At 36.3% G+C, this 18,317-nt stretch overlaps 1 protein-coding gene across 1 annotated transcript in view; it reads left to right on the top strand.

Moving 5' to 3' along the window:
• LOC104518050 (Ral GTPase activating protein catalytic subunit alpha 1) overlaps positions 1-17,410 on the top strand; it is a gene marked incomplete at both ends in the record, with an annotated part of 50,264 nt that extends 32,854 nt beyond the window's left edge. The window contains 11 exon segments of the mRNA XM_029085082.1: positions 2,010-2,226; positions 3,114-3,314; positions 3,386-3,562; positions 6,972-7,124; positions 8,613-8,806; positions 8,928-9,026; positions 9,139-9,294; positions 10,769-10,897; positions 11,863-11,988; positions 13,247-13,305; positions 17,302-17,410. Of these exon segments, the coding sequence (XP_028940915.1) occupies positions 2,010-2,226; positions 3,114-3,314; positions 3,386-3,562; positions 6,972-7,124; positions 8,613-8,806; positions 8,928-9,026; positions 9,139-9,294; positions 10,769-10,897; positions 11,863-11,988; positions 13,247-13,305; positions 17,302-17,410 (1,620 nt within the window).
• Positions 17,411-18,317: the final 907 nt, after the last annotated feature.

The following is an 18,317-nucleotide window of genomic DNA, read 5'->3' as shown; positions in this document are numbered from 1 at the left end:
AGGGTTTGGAACTAAATGATCTGTGGGGTCCCTTCCAACCCAAAGCATTCTAAGTTTCTATGAATAGCCTTGTTGAATTAAATGGTTTTAATTGCACCTGTAAGAATCTTTGTACACACTTTCAGAATAATACTTTATATGTAAATTTGTAGTCCTCAGTGTGCTGTGTACTTAGGTACTGTGCTGTAGTATGGTACTGTTCTCTACAGGTATAGTCAGTGCAAGAGACTACAAAACTACATCAGTGTATGTTTTTCCTCCATTTTTTTTAATTTCACTTACAAGTGTTGAATAATTTCTTGTAAATAGTTCTCTGCTGATTGAACCAACTTTTCATATGCTTGCTTTCTGCACTTGTCTGGAAGTGTCATGTTGTTTGCAATGTCATTTGTAATGAGAAATTTTAATCAATTTTAATTCAAGAATTTCTGGTTACTCTTGAATGCTTACAGAACGAGACAACTGATTTGAAGAGATAAGTGTTGAATTAACTAGCAATGGAAGGGGAAATATATTTTTTTAAAGTTGCAAATGAAGAACAGAATGGGTATCAAGCATTTCAAAGTTGTTTATTCCTTTTTTCTGTTTAGAATTTTTTTAAGATGATAATTTTAAGGCATGCTACTGTAGAAAGTTGTCAACAAGTAGTTTAGTTGTTGCTAATGAGGGGCAGAAGAAGATTCTTCGAAGTGATTAGAAAAATTTGTTTATTTATCATCATCTTTTATAAACGGCAAGAGAGGACCTATAGAGTTTGTCCAAATGTATGCTTTTTTCTCTTTTGTATTGAGCTCGTGTTTATGAAACTTGATTGCTGGTACCAAGTGTTCTTGTTAGTAAGTCTTGAGTTGTAAGACAGAAATGCTAACTTGAAGTCTAAAAAAAAGTTAAATTAGTTGGCAGATAAATAAAACAAATCATTACAGCTGGCCACAGAATAAGAGAGAAAGAGAAGTAATACTATTTGTTTTCACATAGATGGGCAATAATATTGATTATTAATAGTTCAGACAAGAGAATTTATACTCTCCTTTGGCAGCAAAAACCAGCCAAGATGAGTTTGAATTAATATTTTGAAACTGCCACTGATGATGTAATCCAGCACACAAAAATGGATATGCCTTCTTAAAACAGAGTACCAACTTAGTAAGATCAGTTTGAGGTTGTTGTATCTATTGAATGCTAACACCTTGTATCTTGAAAAGCTTGTAAGTCTGAGTAAATTTCTAATTAGTAGTAGGGTAGTAAAAGAATAGAGGAGTAATTGGGCCTAGTATAAAAGGATGTCATCTTCAGACTCATAATGCATAAAGATTTCAAGCCATTTCATAAAATGGCTTTTCTACTTTTATCTTTCTTCTCTCTCAAGCAAAAGGTCCCATCTGTGAAAAAAAAATGGCTTAAAAAAAGACTTAAAATAGAATAAATCTATATGCCTTATTTCTGCTATATGCTGTCCTTGGTATCCAAGTCGATACCAAGGTTTTGGTTTAGTCATAAGAAAATCAATGTATGAATTAGTAAATTCATTTCCTTGTGGTATACATCAAATTTTTACTTACAGCATAGTAGCCTATAGGCTGGAAAACACAAAATTCCTTGACGTTTTTTTCTTGTGTCTGGAACCAAGTTTAACAACTTTTCTTTAGTAATTTAGACATAATCTGGAGATAATATACTTTTTTACTATTTTTGTCTCTCCAGTCTTACCTAACATGTGTGTAGCACATGCTAGTCTGAATCCTAGCCCTTAAGGTACGAGCCCAACAATTCATTGTGCAAATAAAATTTGTTTTTATGAAATTCTGTGACTGGATGGGTTCTTCACTTCTGCCTGTGTGGGGTTTTGGAAAGTCTTAGCTATGTATGTAGTATGATGACAATTTCTCGTTTAGGTACTTAGGAGCTCTATGTTCCACTCTGAGATTTGTAAATGTGGGATTGCTTTTTCCATTTTATGTAACTAGGCTATCCAGGATTGTAAAATAATTTGTCTCTTCAATGTTTAGAATGTGACAAGAAGAGGAAGCAGTCCTGGCAGCCTGGAAGTTCCTAAAGACCTTCCTGATACATTGAACAAACAGAACCAAATGCGTCCTATAGATGACCCAGGCGTGCCTTCTGAATGGACGTCACCTGCCAGCGCGGGCAGCAGTGACCTCATCAGTTCAGACAGCCACTCTGACTCATTCAGCGCCTTCCAGTATGATGGCCGCAAATTTGAAAGCAAGTATATTTTTCCAAAAGTAATAGCATTATTTTTGACTGATTGTGTGCAAATTTCTCTTTTCTTTCCTTCCCCCCCACCCCCCACCTTACAGTTGTGTGCCAGCAGTTTTCTGCATAGAGAGCTTATTTTGATTTCCCACTGAAATCATTAGCAAGTTAATGGAGCAAGCAGAGTTCCGAGAGAGGCTGTTGTGTTTATAGTATGCTTAACAAAACACCACTGGAATACTACTGTGCAAAAAGCAGAAAAACAGTGAACAGAAGCTAGAAAACAATATTGTCTTCTCCCTGGAGCGTATCTGTTTTGCACAAAATATAAAAATTAAAGGTTACTTATTTCGGAAGTTATCTTAATTCTTTTGCAAACATTTAGGTAAAACTTAAAGAAGGGCTTCTGATATTTTTACAGCAGTCTTTATGTAGCTATAGATTAATCAAGATTCTAAATGTAATATCATGGTAAAATTAGTATACTTTGTTAAAATTAGTATGCTTTGTGTAATGAACGTAATGCTTATCATTCATTTTATTTATTCATTCCCACTCTTGTTCAACCAGTAGGGGTCATTGTGATTGCTAGAAATTATGACTTTGTGTTATGTAATAGAGAAATAATGTTTATATGGTAGAATTTACTGAAGAAATTACAATTTTTAGGTATGTAGATGTTATGCACCTAAGTGATGGCATTTAAGCCTACATTTCAGCATGACATTTTTTCTTTAGTGTTGAAAAAGCTATTTATTAGAATATAATTTGCCATAATATTTTTAGTTTGAAGTTAGTGCTTTAACAACCAACTTGGATATTTCTTCCAGCTTGTAAGTTTTGCAAATGAATTCTTTAATGTATGTTTCCATTATTTTTACTTTATTCTCATGTAGGTGCACTTAGAGCAGCTAAGCAAAATACAGGGCATGCAGTAGGAATGTCTTCTCCAGAAGTACGGTCACTGTTTTATAACAGAAATGAGAATATTCATAATATTCAATTACTTTCTACTGTTACATTTTATATAAATTTTGCAACAAAATGTTAGTAGCATTGGAGATGCACATACAAGTTTTCCATGGAGGACCTTGGAGGTCCTGGGCTTTTCTTTTTATATTAGTGGTATTTTTAGGTTGTAAGTTAATACAGTGCTTTCCTCATACAGATTTCAGCTTTGGCACTGAGGCAGGGACGCCAGCTTCCACTGACGTTGATGCAATTTCAGGACAGCAGCAGAGTGCCGAGGAGCAAGAAGTAGCCAGTCTGACTACACTCCACATAGATTCGGAAACAAGTAGTCTAAATCAGCAACCATTGTCTGCTGAAGTTGCAACTATTACTGGTAAAGTAGTTAAAAAAACAACAACAACAACAAAAAGCTTTAAAAAAATAATTTATTTCAGAAATTTTCTACCCATCCTGAAGAATGCAAGTTCCAACTTCTGCAATGAGTATGTGTTCTATATAGGATGATTCTTGGATTTCAGTTATTTTTTGATTGCTATTGAAAAGTAATGTGTGAAATAGCATAAGTGGAAAGCCTTTGTCTGCCTTAGTTACCCATGTGATCCTTGGTGCTAAATGTATTTTAAACCCTGCATGAGAAAATCTATACAATTACCAGGGAGAAAATTCTTACCATATTATATATGCTAGATCTCTTGTGAGTGTCCTTCTATTGCTGGTAGTCAAATAGCTAATTTTCAGGAAGAGTTTTTTCCTTGGAAGGCTTTGACAGTGCTCTTTCAAACTAGCACACCACACTGAAGTATCATGGGGTTCTTTTATATGCATCCATTTAAAGCTCTCTCTGTATTGTCTGTTGTGTAACTGAGCTTTCAGTATGCAAAATGTTAGTTACTGTGCCATGTGAGATCAGTTTCCATTTGTGTAACTTAAGAATTTTTTTTCTTTTAGTGCTTTCCCTGTTGTTTTAATGGAAAAGTAAGCTTGTTGGGGAGCAGTGTTTCAGAGCATCAGTTGCTGAGCTTGAGGCTGCACCAGTTCACTTTGCAACTGTTTCTTGAGAAATAGAGCGAATAACAATTACAGTAGCAACCACGGAGTGATGCAGTTAACCCAAATTGAATAGGGTCCTTTCCTCTCTCAGCAGGGTTTGGGAAAACGATCTCTTGCAAGATTCTGTAAATGAGAAGTAAAGATGTCCATAGTTATTTTCATACTCCTTGTTCCATAACTGTTACTATCTTTCCTGTTACGACCCTGGGAACAAGTACCTATTTGTCTGTGAAAGCTTGTACCTACATTCAGTGTCTTGTTCTCTGTGAGAAATCAAACTCTGCATTTTCAGAGATATTGAAAGACATCTTTACTTCCCTTGCCACAATTTTCACTTTCTAAAATGGCCTTTCTGCTGAAAGAAGCATGCTGTTAGCTTTCTTGGATATTGTTGAGCTTGTTCAACATTGTTCAGCTTGACTTTTGTTCTCTTCATTTTTCTCTTTGCTGTCTGCTTGTTGAAAGTCCTTGCAGAAAACCTGTTCTTTTTCTGTTTGTTTGTTTTTATATGTTAATAATGTCATTACTGTTTGGTATTTTTGTCCAAGTTTGCATTATAATTGAATTGATAAGGTTGCAATTAATGACTGATTTGTTCATTGAGAGATTCTGTGGATGTCTCTTCTTGTTGTTTGGACCACTGTTTTAGAGAGGCAGCTTTTGTGTGCCACATGCATTTAACTAGCTGGGTTTCCTGAGAAGGCAATGCTTGTGCGATTACACTGTCTGTCTCTGTCTGACTGTTCCATGCCGCCAACAATGTTGGAGCCCATTGTCTAATTTCTGCTAAATTGACTTATAAGGTAAAAACAGAAAGATGTTATTTATATTTGAAATTTTATGAAAGATAGGCAGATATCTAGTGAAGATTGCAAGTATGCAGAGGCCCGTGTCAGGGAGGCTGCAATGTGAATTCGCTATATTAGACACCAGCAATACTCAACCTCAGAACACTTGTTTGGTGGTTCTGCTGCTCAGAAAATGACTTATTTCTAAATAGTTTTGCTTTGAAGGTTATTGGAAGGAAAATTTCTTCTTGGTGTGTAGGCATTATTTCATATTCTTAGCAAATTATTTGGGTTTACTATTGAATGCTGTTTAAGGTCCTAGAACAAGTTGAGCCCATAGTATTCTCTGTCAAATTTGGATCCATGTACACTGAAGTATCTTTTAGTGCTTCTTAGAAGACTCCAGTGGTTCAGTCAATTTTCCATAACAATTTCTGTCAATTCTCTTCCACCGTATGAAGATCTCTTTCCCTCCCTCCTCCCCTCCCCTACCTGCTCTTTCTCGCCTTCTCCTGCCCTGTCTAGCGCTCTCCTTCCCACTCTACCCCCTACCATTGCTTTCTCTCCCTGTTCCCATTACTCTTTCTTGGTCTCTCTCTTGGTCTCCTTTTATCCATCCCCTCACTTAGTAAGCAGAATGGAAGAGAAGTAGGAAAAAATTTCTTTTAACATCTTTTAGGTCTATATTTTACATTATCTTTGTGAGCATGTGGCAAACAAGTGGTCAGTAGCAAGAGGGGAGTATCATTACCTGCTGAGTGAAACAGCAGTCTGTGTGTGAAGCAGCAGTATCCACCTCTCCTTCACAGAGGTGTTGATTTAAATTGATGGTAAAAGCTTCATTGCCTTTGCCATTTAAAGCAGATGGAGACCTTTGCAGCTTAACAATGTAATTAAGATTGTTTACCACAATTTCTGATAACACTGACATTTTCTGTCAAGTTCTTTAAACAATTCATTCTCTTTACAAGAAAGAACACTTCACAGCCAATAATTTGGGAAAAGTACTATCTTAAAAGGCTCACTTTTTCACTGCTGTTTATCTCTAATACTGAACTTCACATATCATTATAGTATTTTTGGGTCCCAGTTACATTTATCTAAGAGTTAAAATTAATAGCTTTGAATTCTTCCATTTTTAACATGTGCTGATGGCTAGAAAAGTATGTGGTGAATATCTGTTCTCTTTTTCTGCCGTGTGACTGTTCTGACCCAACTTAGCCTTTTATAAGGATCTTTAGGCAAATTCAGGAGATGAAACTAAGCGCAAAAGAAAAATACAAAAAACCTCCTCCCTCTCCTCGGATCTGTCTGTAGAGGAGACCAAATAGTTGCCTAGAGAGGTTGCTCAGTAGTGATTGTCAGAAAATGCTTTTGCAGCACTGCCATTCAAACACTTATATTTTCCTGTCTTAGAGGGAATAACAGTCCTCTAACTTTACAGAACTTGCATTGCATATCGATTTTCTCAGCACAGTCAGTAGTTAAACGTAAAAAATTGTCAGTTATTGGTTTGAGCTTTTATTTGTAAATTAACTTGCATGCACCCGTAAACCAGGGAAAGAAGTTGTTCCAGGAAAATTTCTGCTTAAACATTTGCTGGAGAGAAATTTAGGTGAGGGACTGTGGTGAGAAACATGACTGGTTCAGAACACTGAAAGTGCTGCAAAACCAACACATTTAAAATTATCTGCACCTAAAATAGAGCTCTCTTAATCCATCTACCTATCTCATTTTGATGTTCATCTCTCAGCTTTCCTACATGTAATTTGTTTTCTTTCAGAGTACCATTCACAGGGAAATTACAGTTTTTATATCTTCTTGCCCAGGTTTGATATGTAAAAGTAGTTGAGTTTTCTTTTAATGCTATGTTTAGACAACATTTCAGTAGCTCAAGAAAATAGAAAAGGCTTTTAAGGTAACTGTTAAAAATTGCATTTGCAGGCTCTGAAAGTGCTTCTCCAATCCAATCTGCTCTTGGATCCCGATCACAGACACCCTCTCCTGCCACTCTTCATGCAGATCATATTGAGCAGAAGGATCTGCAGCTGGATGAGAAGCTCCATCACTCTGTTTTACAGACGCCAGATGACCTAGGCAATATCTGGAATAGAAAATACAAAACTGTTCTTTCTTTCTTTCCAATGGCTTATAGTGAAGTAGCTAGTCTCGCAGTAGTTGTAGACAGTCCTTGTACAAGACTATTTCATCTGCACCTTTGAAAATATTTAATTACCTTGATTTAAAAGAAAAAAAAACTTTTTGCATTTCACTGGAACTGTTAACAGTGGATTAATAGGCCACACATTTATAATTGTTCTTTTTGATACTTAGAGTTGTGGCAGCTTAATCTAGTATGTGTCTCTGTCACAGACTGTTTTATCATTGATGTACAAGTCATAAGATATAATTTTAAAGTAATGTTATAATTTCTTCTTGGAATATTTGTTGTTTTCCCTATCATATTTAAACAAATTTATAATTACTTCTACTGTATTACCTATTGAATTCTAGGATACATTCACTTTATAAGTACAAAGTTCTCTTTCTCCCAGATTTGGTCTCATGGAAACAGAAGGGTGTCTGATGTATATTTCAGACCCTTTTCCTTTAAATAGCCTACTGATGGACAGAAATAACATCATTTTGCTTTGTACTTTGAAATCTACAGGCTAGAAACCATTAGTGTCTCTATCACAGTGGTCCAGATCTTCAAAAGAGGCGGCTGTGTGATTAGGCTGAATTCAGATTTCATTTTGATATTGTATGCCTGAAGGAGCTGTGAGACTTTCAGAAGATCTCAGCAAATTCTGATGCTGAGATGTTTTGAAAATGTGTCTGAGAGGGGCGGAAAGGAGATTCTGGATGCCTGCTGCTTTAAAACTGTGGCTTGGTACCTAGTTTAGCATGGCTGCTTAGCTAGTTAAATGTGAACTGAATAGACTTTAGCCATTGTAATCTGTTGAAGTTTTCTTTGTATAAACAAACTGGATTAAACATCTTCCACCTAAAAAAGAATGTTGATTCATATAACACCGATATGTAGAGAGAGATAGGTGAGAGCTAGACTGTGGTACTAGGTTGCTGAATGTTGCCTCTGCACTCACACAAATTTACTGCTTAAAGAACAGTAACCAGAGACAAGTTTACTCTCACCTTTCTCTTCATTTTGCAATGAAATACATTCCTATAGATTCTAAGGAAAATAGTTTTATTGGGGAAAAATGTAAAGTTGAAATGTAATTTTACTTGGAAGCAGGCAAGTGCAGTTATGCACTTGACTCCAAAGGAGTGGCCTTACTAGGTCTATCAGACCAGTATTAATGCTCCAAAAGTGACCTTAAATGTTACTTGTGGAAAGAATATAAGAAACAGGACAATTCTTCCTCTATAGAGTTTGAAAGTAGACATATAGTTAAAAGATTTCCAGTGTTGAGGTGACTGAATGGGTAAGAAACATCTTACTCTCTAAGCCTAATCTTTTTTTCCTTTTGGTTTTAAGAAAACTATGTATGTAATAGTTATATCAGGACTTTCCTTTCTCTGGAGAGGTAGATCTCACTGTACTTCTTTCTTCCATTACAGAAACTAGTGAATTCCCCTCAGAATGTTGCAGCGTGATGGCTGGGGGAACACTTACAGGATGGCATGCAGATGTTGCTACCGTGATGTGGAGGCGAATGCTAGGAATTTTGGGAGATGTCAACAGCATCATGGATCCAGAGATTCATGCTCAAGTTTTTGATTACCTATGTGAACTGTGGCAGAATCTGGCCAAGGTAAAAGAGCTGAACCTCTTCTCCAGCCTGACCAAGTAAGGCAGGATTTTCAGAAAGGAAAAAAACTCCGCCTTATATACTTAAATATTTATCTTTGTTCGTTTGTTTTTAATAACTGCAGATAAGAGACAATCTTGGTATTTCAACAGATAACCTAACTTCACCATCTCCACCAGTTTTAATTCCACCACTGAGAATTCTAACACCATGGCTGTTCAAGGTAAATTTGAGCACTAAGCAGTGAAACAGAAATATAAGTTCCTGTAGTTGTAGAGAAGTATTTAACATAATTTTTTGTTTTATGAATAATAAATATTGTTCTAAAACTGTAGGCAACAATGCTGACTGATAAATACAAACAAGGAAAGCTACATGCTTATAAACTCATTTGTAAGACAATGAAGCGAAGACAAGATGTTTCTCCAAACAGGGATTTTTTAACTCATTTCTACAATATAATGCACTGTGGACTTCTTCATGTTGATCAAGTAAGTTTAATTATGAATTTTATGTTAATATAAATAGTATAACTGAAAATAAAATTGTTTTATCAAAAATACTGAAAGTATTTTCAGCTTAATTATTTAACTTTGTCTTTGAAAATGGTTGTGTCTTTTTCTAAACTTTGATAAATGTTCCTCATGTTCTTGGTTGTAATGAGAAATGGGATTTTTGTGGTCAGTTTCAAGCAAACATGAGGGTAAAAAGGGTACTCTTTTTTTTTTTTTTTTTTTTTTTTTACTGGTTGCATGTTACAGGTTGAAACATGCAAGAAAGAGAAGGAAGCAGATCTCTCTAAGGTCTACTGTTGTTCTTGCTCCCTGATGCAACCATTTAGCTAGTGGGGAAGTAAATTGTGCTCACTACATTGGAGTCATTTATTTCTACAGCACGTACAGGAAGCAGCAAACTGAGACATACTGAGTGTATCTAATCAGTGAGAGTAGATCTTTTTCATAGGTTTTAATATGAACAAGTATGAAAATGTTGTATGGCTTAAACACTTTTTAAAGGCTTGCATCAGAAGTGTGAAAAAGTTGGGTTTGTGAACTTTTTTGAGGAGCAGTTAGAGGCAAAGGGAGATGGAAGATTCAGGCAATCCTGTTTTTATTAACCGGGCAAAACAGAACTAGTCCAAAATTCCACAGATGGCTATGGGTAGGACAGATCTCCAGTTCCTGTCCTCTAAAACCCAGTTTACACTGCTTTTCTTGATGGATTGCAAATCTTCCTGTAACATATTGCCATTTAGTTGGATATCATTACTATTGGAGAATTATTCGAAGGTTTTTTGCCTGTCTGTGAATTTGGAAATTTATTTAATAATTAAAACATTTTATACTTTTCTCAATACTTAGAAGAAATTGCATCATGTACATTAAAAACTGCCTCACTAAGTCTACAAGAATGTAGTATGCTTCCTTGGATAACTATATACCAGAAATGTTATAAAACACCTTATTATAATTCATTGTTTATATTTTGCTTCCATACTGATATATGTAAGAGGCTGATACCTTTTTTAAAAGTTATAGTCAGGTGATACTTGTTGGAGAGGATTTAAGCATGTTGTGAAGAAGGTATAATAGCTGGTTATCTCACTATCTCTCTTCTGTACATATTTAAATGAATGGTAAATCATTTATAGAACTTTTAAAAGCTAAATGGAAATGAATATAAGATTTGACCTGGTACCAACATCATACAATAGTGTCCAAAGTTAAATTGATCTATAAAGTATACCACAGTTCACTTAAATTCCTTAAGTATACTCATATTAATGTATCTTTTTATGCTACTCTTCCCTCATAACGGGTGTCTTAATTGCCAAAGTGAATTTGCTTTCTTGCTTTTTTTACTTTCTACCTTTTACCTCCCTTTTTTCATGCATTGTTCATCTTGTTGATACTCTTCTTTTCCGTGTTGTTGTTTTGTTTTGGTTTTTTTTTTTCCTCCTGCAAGGATATTGTCAATACAATCATCAAGCACTGCTCTCCTCAGTTCTTTTCACTTGGTTTGCCTGGTGCCACCATGCTTATTATGGATTTCATTGTAGCAGCAGGAAGAGTGGCTGCTTCTTCTTTCCTCAATGTAAGTATTCATCGGTTCTCGTTTATGTGTGAGTGGAAAGGGTTTGAGAGAGAAAACTGAGCAGTATTTTTCATTGGCTAGGATGTTAACTTGTCCCCAGAAGTCAGTGTGAAGGTTAGCAAATACAGATACTGTCAGTGGTTTATTCTAGAACACGACACATGCAAGTTCTCTACAGAAAATGTGAAGAATGCAAAAATTACTGTTGAAGCAAAGTTATCTTCTTTTACTTTAAAGTTCTGGGAATTGTGACTGCCATTTATCTGCATTTTAAAATGTTTTAAAGTAAATGTCCATTTTAACTGTACCTTAATTTTAAAAGTATATTTATTCCCCCATATCTCTGCTATGCAATGACTTTGATCAGGCTTGAGAACTCAAACCTGCTAGTGTTTGCACTATTTGGATGTATTTTTGAAATTGTTACCCAGGCAACTTCAGCCTTATATAGTAATACTGATATGATTACCTCGGTGCTGTTGGCCTTGCATGACTGTACTCTCTCAAAGCTCTCCAATGTGCCCCTCCAATTGTCTGTGAGTTCTGACAGTCTCTCACATCATTCCCCCTTTAACCTACTGTGAAATCCACATCCCTCAAGGTGCTAGCTGAAGCCTCTGTCAGCTTCTTACACTATAACCTGTCACATCCAGTAGTTCTGCAAATGCTGTTCAATTAGCTGAACCTAAGACCTGAGCCTAGTTAGCAGCTCGGTCATTTGTCTGTAGTCCTGACAATTTCTCTGCTCCCTTTTGACTGTCTTGGAAAATGGGAACATGGGGTGTGCATGAGTTGCAATCTGTGGGGCTGTGGTCTCAGTTTGCTCAGCTCTGCATGATTTGCAGAAGGGGAAAGGAAATAGCTGTGTAGAGTTTCAGCCATTGTTCTCTTTGAAGGCAGCTAGAAATGTCAGCTTCCCGATTGCAGTAAAAATATATATTTCTCCCCACATTTTTTTCTTTTAGGCACCAAGAGTGGAAGCACAAGTTCTTTTAGGATCTCTAGTCTGTTTTCCCAATTTATATCATGAGCTACCAGCTCTTCACCCAAACATTCCTGACATTGCTGTGTCTCAGTTTACAGATGTTAAGGTAGGAATTTTAAGAATATTTGGATGATATTCAGCTACAAAGTATGTTTCATATTATATTTTTCCAGGAAATGATAACTAAAATCTTAAGATTCTACAATTTTTCAGAAATATTTTCAAATGGATTATAAGGCTTAAGTTCCCATAAAATCTTGTCAGACTTCATGCTATTAAACATACTTTATAATTGCTGTTAACTTAATCATGAAGTGGTTTTGTATGTTTTTAAAAGGAAATTATGTGTTATCTCACCTTTTCAAGCCTACTCTTAGTAGGGCTATTTGCAGACCTCGCAGCTTTAATCAGCTGAGATGAGAAGATTGAGAGGTTCAAGATACATTATTTAATTTATTGAGAATTCACAACTGGTGAAATCTGCCTGTGTTCCTAGGAGCTTTAGAAAACCTCTATACATCAGTATGTTATTTTAGACAAAAAAACAAGGATTAATGGAGACCTTTCCCTCTCTATCATAACACAGAGTTGAGTAGTGTGCCAGTATACTGAAACTGGGCAGAGCTCAGTTTGCGTGTTTAATTGCTGTACGTGTGTCAGGTATGATTACTATGTCTAAGAGAAGCTCCCCATTAGGTTCTAAACTATTTCAATTTAGAGAGAGATGATGACTTAGAAGCTCCTTTATACCTTGCTCCCTTTTGGGGACTGATTTTGAATTTCTCATTTCTATTGTATAATGACTGTTTACTTGAGCTTTATTGGGAGCAACCTGCAGCTTTAGGGACGTTTCACTGCAGCTGGGTCAAAATTCTTCTTGACATCATTCTGAAGGCACTGTTAGTCACTTATTCTGCAACTACTTCCATAGACTTTTAAATCAATATAATTTTGAAAAAATCCTTGTTTAAACCTCAAAGTAATAGATTCTTTCTGTAATACCCTTCAGCACTATTCACAGAAGATAGCTTTAGGGAGTCCCTTGTTTTGTTTTGGGGTTTTTGTTTTGTTTTGTTTTTTACCCTTGATATTTTATGGAAATATATTGGTAAGAATTGGATAAATGGTTAATCAGCAGAAATTAGAACAGTAACCTGTGGGATATTCTTGAGGTAGCACAATAATGAGCAGCTGGGGCAGACTAGAAGCTTGGAGAAGTTGTAAGCAAACAATTCATCTTGCCACAGACCTAGAGACTCAGCTAAGCAACATGACTTTATTTAATACAAAATTCTAATTTTCTGATGCTCCACGTGGTAGAGTTATTGGTAAATCAGTGAATATTTTCCTCTTTATTTTTTTAGGAACTCATAATTAAAACTGTATTAAGTTCAGCAAGAGAGGAGCCATCTGGTCCTGCACGGTAGGTCATACAAAAAGAGCTTCTAAAGTAATAGATTCATTACTTTATTTTACTGTTTTGGGGTAGATATATAGACAGCTTGATGTAAAAGTTTATATGTATTTTATTAATGGTTTTCTTCAGTGTGGTCCACTGTGTGAATTCAAAGTTGTTTGTAAATAGAAATGTTAAAAGACATCTTCTGTCAGACCAAATGCTGGTCTAACCCAGTATCCTTTCTCTGATAGTGGCTGATAGGAAAGGTTATAAACATGAGTAAGAATCATAAAATCACAGAATGGTTTGGGTTGGAAGGGATCTTGCAAGGGCATCTAGTCCAGCCCCCTGCAGTGAGCAGGGACATCTTCAACCAGATCAGGGTGCTCAGAGCCCCGTCCAACCTGACCTTGAATGTTTCCAGGGATGGGGCTTCTACCACCTCTCTGGCCAACTTGTGCCAGGGTTTCACCACCTGCATTATAATTTTTTTTTTTTCCTTGTATCTAGTCTGAATCTCCCCTCTTTTAGTTTAAAACCATCACTCTTTCTCCTTTTGCTACAGGACCTGCTCTAAAGTCTGTCTCCGTCTTTCTTATAGGCCCCAAAAGTATAAGCTGTATGCTTTCCCAGCTTACCCTGGTGTTGAGCCCAGGGATTTTCTGTACTAGAGAAGCATTTTTTACTTTGATTAAGGATAACATTATTTATGAGGAAGATATGGTTATTTTTTATTAGACCACATGATTTAATTTGAGAGACAAATAATCCAAGGTACGTGAGCCCTTCTTTATGGTGTGGAAAAGAAGCAGAAAATACTGAGCTAAGCATTAAAGTGGGAAGGATTGCCCTGATGCTTAAACCTAAGCGTCTTCACCAAATAGAGAACTTCAGAGAGGATAGTTACCAGTTTTCTTTTCTGTCTCTTAATTTACTTGGGATTTTGTTCCTCCTTACCAATTCCCAGAGACTTTTAGCGACAGTCTTGCATAATGGGATTGGAACCAGAATCTGTAATGACTACCAAGGAAGAGCACACTTGTGTGCCTTATTTATTTGGGTGGAGTGTTTATATATGGTCAACTAATATATTTTTGCTTAATAAATGCAAAATATTAGAACTACATGCTTGAAAAATGCTACTGGAAATATCAGTTCATTGAACCTTAAAACGTTTTGCTGGAAAACCAGGAGCAGTTTTCATCAGCCCACTTAACCTGTTCTTCACTTGAGCTGGTAACATCTCTCAACACAGGGAAGGGAAGGCATGTTCTGAGATAATTTTCATTTCATTTTTCATGTTCTTTTACAAAACTGCATTCTAAAAAGCAAAACACTCTCCATTTTACTTTTGAAAAAGGTGATTTAAATCCAGTTGGTTCAAAATATTATTACTGATCCTGTGGCACTGAAGCAGACAGTATTAGCATCTTCAGTTCTGGTTGGGAAGAGGAGGGGGACATCCTGTATGTACCCATATCTTGTCTGGCTGTGAGAATGTGTATAAATGAGCAGAGGCACATGTGCATGCCCAGCCTTTCAGAAAGCTGAGTTATGCTGCCCCAAAATGCAAAGTTGGACGACTGTGTGTAATAACATTAAATCAAGGTTAAAAAGGAATAGATTCCCTATGTCTCTTTGGGTTACCTGTGTCCCTCTTCTTCAGGGAGACAGAAGGGTATGTCTTCCTTGTGGGCATAATAATGTTCCCACAGCTCCTGAAGCTTGACTGCCTTACTCTTCAGTGGCAGTTTATCCACTGTCTTTTTTGGTAATAAATTCTCTGACACCATCTGCTTCACAGCAGTACAGACTTTACCTGAGTTACTATCAGAGGTCATATTTAGGATCTGCATTATGATTTTGACACCTCAGACATTTATAGAGGCTTAATTGTCTGTGCAGTTTCCTAGGAGAGAACTTAGATTTCTTGGAACTTAGATACATAGCTTTGTGTATCTCTAGCAAGTCTGAGTTCTGTTATTGTTAGCCAAGCTATAAATCTCTATTCCTTATCTCTTCCACAGAGCCTCAATGTTTTACGTTTCATTACATACTTGACCCAACTAAGCTTCAGGGAAGTCAGTTATCTGAAATATATTCTACAGTCAGATCTCCATCTATAAAGATTAATAACTGTATTAATCAAATTCATCTCCTGCTGCTGGCAGTCTGAAAATGAAGTGATATGTTGATGAACTTGGTGTTCATCTCTTCTTCTGCTTGTGCTGTTAGGGCTGTGATTCTTAACTAACAACATTGTAGCCACATAACTAACAGTTTTTCAGAGACTGTTCTGAATAATAGTAATGATACTGGTGTTCTTGGTAGAAACCTCACAGACTCCTGGATATTTTGCACACCAGTATGTCAGATGTGGAATGGATCTTAGTAGCATTAAGAAAACTTTTAATAGTAACACGGACTTGGAGTTGTCTTCTTCTATATATTAAAGACCTATTTTCTTGAGTCAGCTTACACAAACTGTCTACATTTATTCTTAAATCCATGCTATGATGTTCTTATTTTCTTTTGTTCAAAAAGGATTGAAACACATACTGTAGAAATAGCAGAAGTATAGATTGGAAAGGGACCAACAGCACTTCTGTAAGCTCTTCCTCCTCCAAGGCTGGAGTGTGTTTAAAACATTCCTGGCAGTAGCTTGCCTAAATAATCACAAAAATTTTCTCAAAGAAAAAAGTTACAAAAGTCTTAGGCTGTTCCGGTAGTTATTTAATTTTTACAGTCAAATTGTTTTTATGACCAGTATATAGGAGAAATCTTTTCTACTAGAAATTAAACTCTTCAGTGAATTACTGCATGTCAGAAATTTTCTTATAATTTCCTTTCTTAATTGTGATCTAGACTAAGTATGCCCTTCAACTTTTCCTCCTTATGTAATATTTCCCAAAGCTTATTATTTTTGTGACTTTTCTGCTGAAGTCCCTCAAGATTGCCCTTATTCTTAAATTGTATTAATCAAGATGTAATGGAGGCAGTGTTGCAATTGAGATTTCGGCGACAGTGTACAAAACAGGGTGGTTTGGCATTGTATTTACACTATCACATAGAATTCATTCCAGGATGTATTTTTGTGACCTGTTAGCGGTTTCATGATTCTGTGTAGCCTTAAAATCCTTTTTTTACATCACCAGCTTCATAGCCACTTCTGTTTCTGTTGTACTGTATGATTTTTTCCTTCTCAGATGTAGTGCTTTGCAGTTCCCATGACCAGCTTTCTTCTTGTCAATTTTGGATTGTTCTCCAATTTTATCCAGAGGTTTTTGATTTATGAAGTTGTTTGCAAAATATTTGCAGCCTGTGTTCTTGAAAATAATTACTAGTGATCCTGAGATTGCTTAAGCTAGCTTCTTAACATTTCTGAACAAGTTTCATCCATCTCTGCTGATCTGAACACATCTATCTAAATACTCTTTACCTTTACACTTCTCTTCTATTTCCTGATTTTAAATGAAGAAACAACAAAAGCTGATGTATTTAATCACAATATGTACACTATCTCTAGCATTCATTTACCCCTCCTCTATCCATCCTTGTTTATTGTCAATCTAAAAAAAAATGTAAATATCTATGAATGAATAACATTGCCCTCTCTTGTCTCTCTGCCCCAGAAGCTCTAAACAAATATGAACAAACTCTCATGTTGGGGAGGAGGAATCTCCCACCACAATTTTTACTTTGTCATAAGAAAATATATATAAAATTTCCCATACATGTATTTCAGGTAGTAATTTTAATCTGAAAAGCACTTAGAGATGCAGGAGTTCTTGATGTCTTTTCGATTTTTTCAGTTGCTCACAAGGGTGCTTCCTCTGTCCTTTCCTGTGCCTTCACCAGGATACTTTGGATTTCATTCTCATTTTAAATAAGTTACAGCATTTAAAGGTTTTTGTGTCATTCTTTTCAAAATATTAAAAACATATTTATTAGATTTTGGCAAGACATATCATAAATACTAACATGTTTCTCAACAACTTGTCCTCCAACATTGTTTTGCAGATGTGTTGCTCTTTGCAGCCTTGGTATTTGGATCTGTGAGGAGCTAGTTCATGAATCACATCATCCTCAGATCAAGGAAGCGTTGAACGTGATTTGTGTTTCTTTAAAGGTGAGAGACTAACACTTTTACAATGCATATGGCCTTTACATTTAAAGATATTTTACCTTTTCAAAGTCATGATCTCATTTTAGCATCCTTCACAGTCTCGTTTCCAGTCCTTACAAAAGACTGAATTCACTTTAACTGGTTGTGCTAGTCTGTTCTGCCTAAAAACCAGGACACTGGTGGATCTCTGAACTCTGTCCAAAGAGATCTTTACCCCTCTTTAAGTTTGGAGGAGATTAAGTGCTGGGAAATAAGATAGTGAATCTCTATCTTAATATATATCGTTAGCCACTTCACTCTAACATCCACCCTTTGGAGCATAACACTTTGTCCATCATCCCAGCTTTCATAAATAATCTTTGCAATTCAGGTTTCAGTGAAATGACTACTAGCTTTGTCCAGCTCTGTCCAGCTGTACCCCTTTCCCACATCCTGGACCCAAGCTTCCAGCAGGGTTTTCTACATCCAGCTGTAACTATGTTACAGGACGTCTAGGAGCCTGTGGTGGATTAACCTTGGGTAAGGGCCAAACTCCCTCCCAGCTGCTCACTCACTCCCCTTCCTCAACAGGACAGGGGGAGAAAACAGGATGAAAAATCTTGTGGATGAAGATGAAGACAAGGGGATTGCTTACCAGCTACCATCCTGGGCAAAAAAGATTTGACTTAAGGAAATTATTTTAGTTTATTGCCAGTTAAAATAATTTGGACAGTGAAAAAACAAAGACAAAATTTGAAACACCACCTTTTCCTGCCCTCCCCTTTTCCCAGGCTCAATTTCACTCCTTTGTTCCAAAATTCTCTGCTGCCTGCTGCCCCTTCCCAGGTAGTGCAGGGGGAATGGGGAGTCATGGTCAGTCCCTAACAGTTCCTCTCTGCCACTCATAGAATCATAGAATCATAGAATAGAT

The sequence above is a fragment of the Antrostomus carolinensis genome, unplaced genomic scaffold, assembly GCF_000700745.2.
Source record: "Antrostomus carolinensis isolate BGI_N321 unplaced genomic scaffold, ASM70074v2 scaffold12985, whole genome shotgun sequence".
NCBI classification, from domain to species: Eukaryota; Metazoa; Chordata; class Aves; order Caprimulgiformes; family Caprimulgidae; genus Antrostomus; species Antrostomus carolinensis.
Note: the sequence above shows the minus strand (reverse complement) of the source record. Positions and strands in the feature narration are given on the sequence as shown.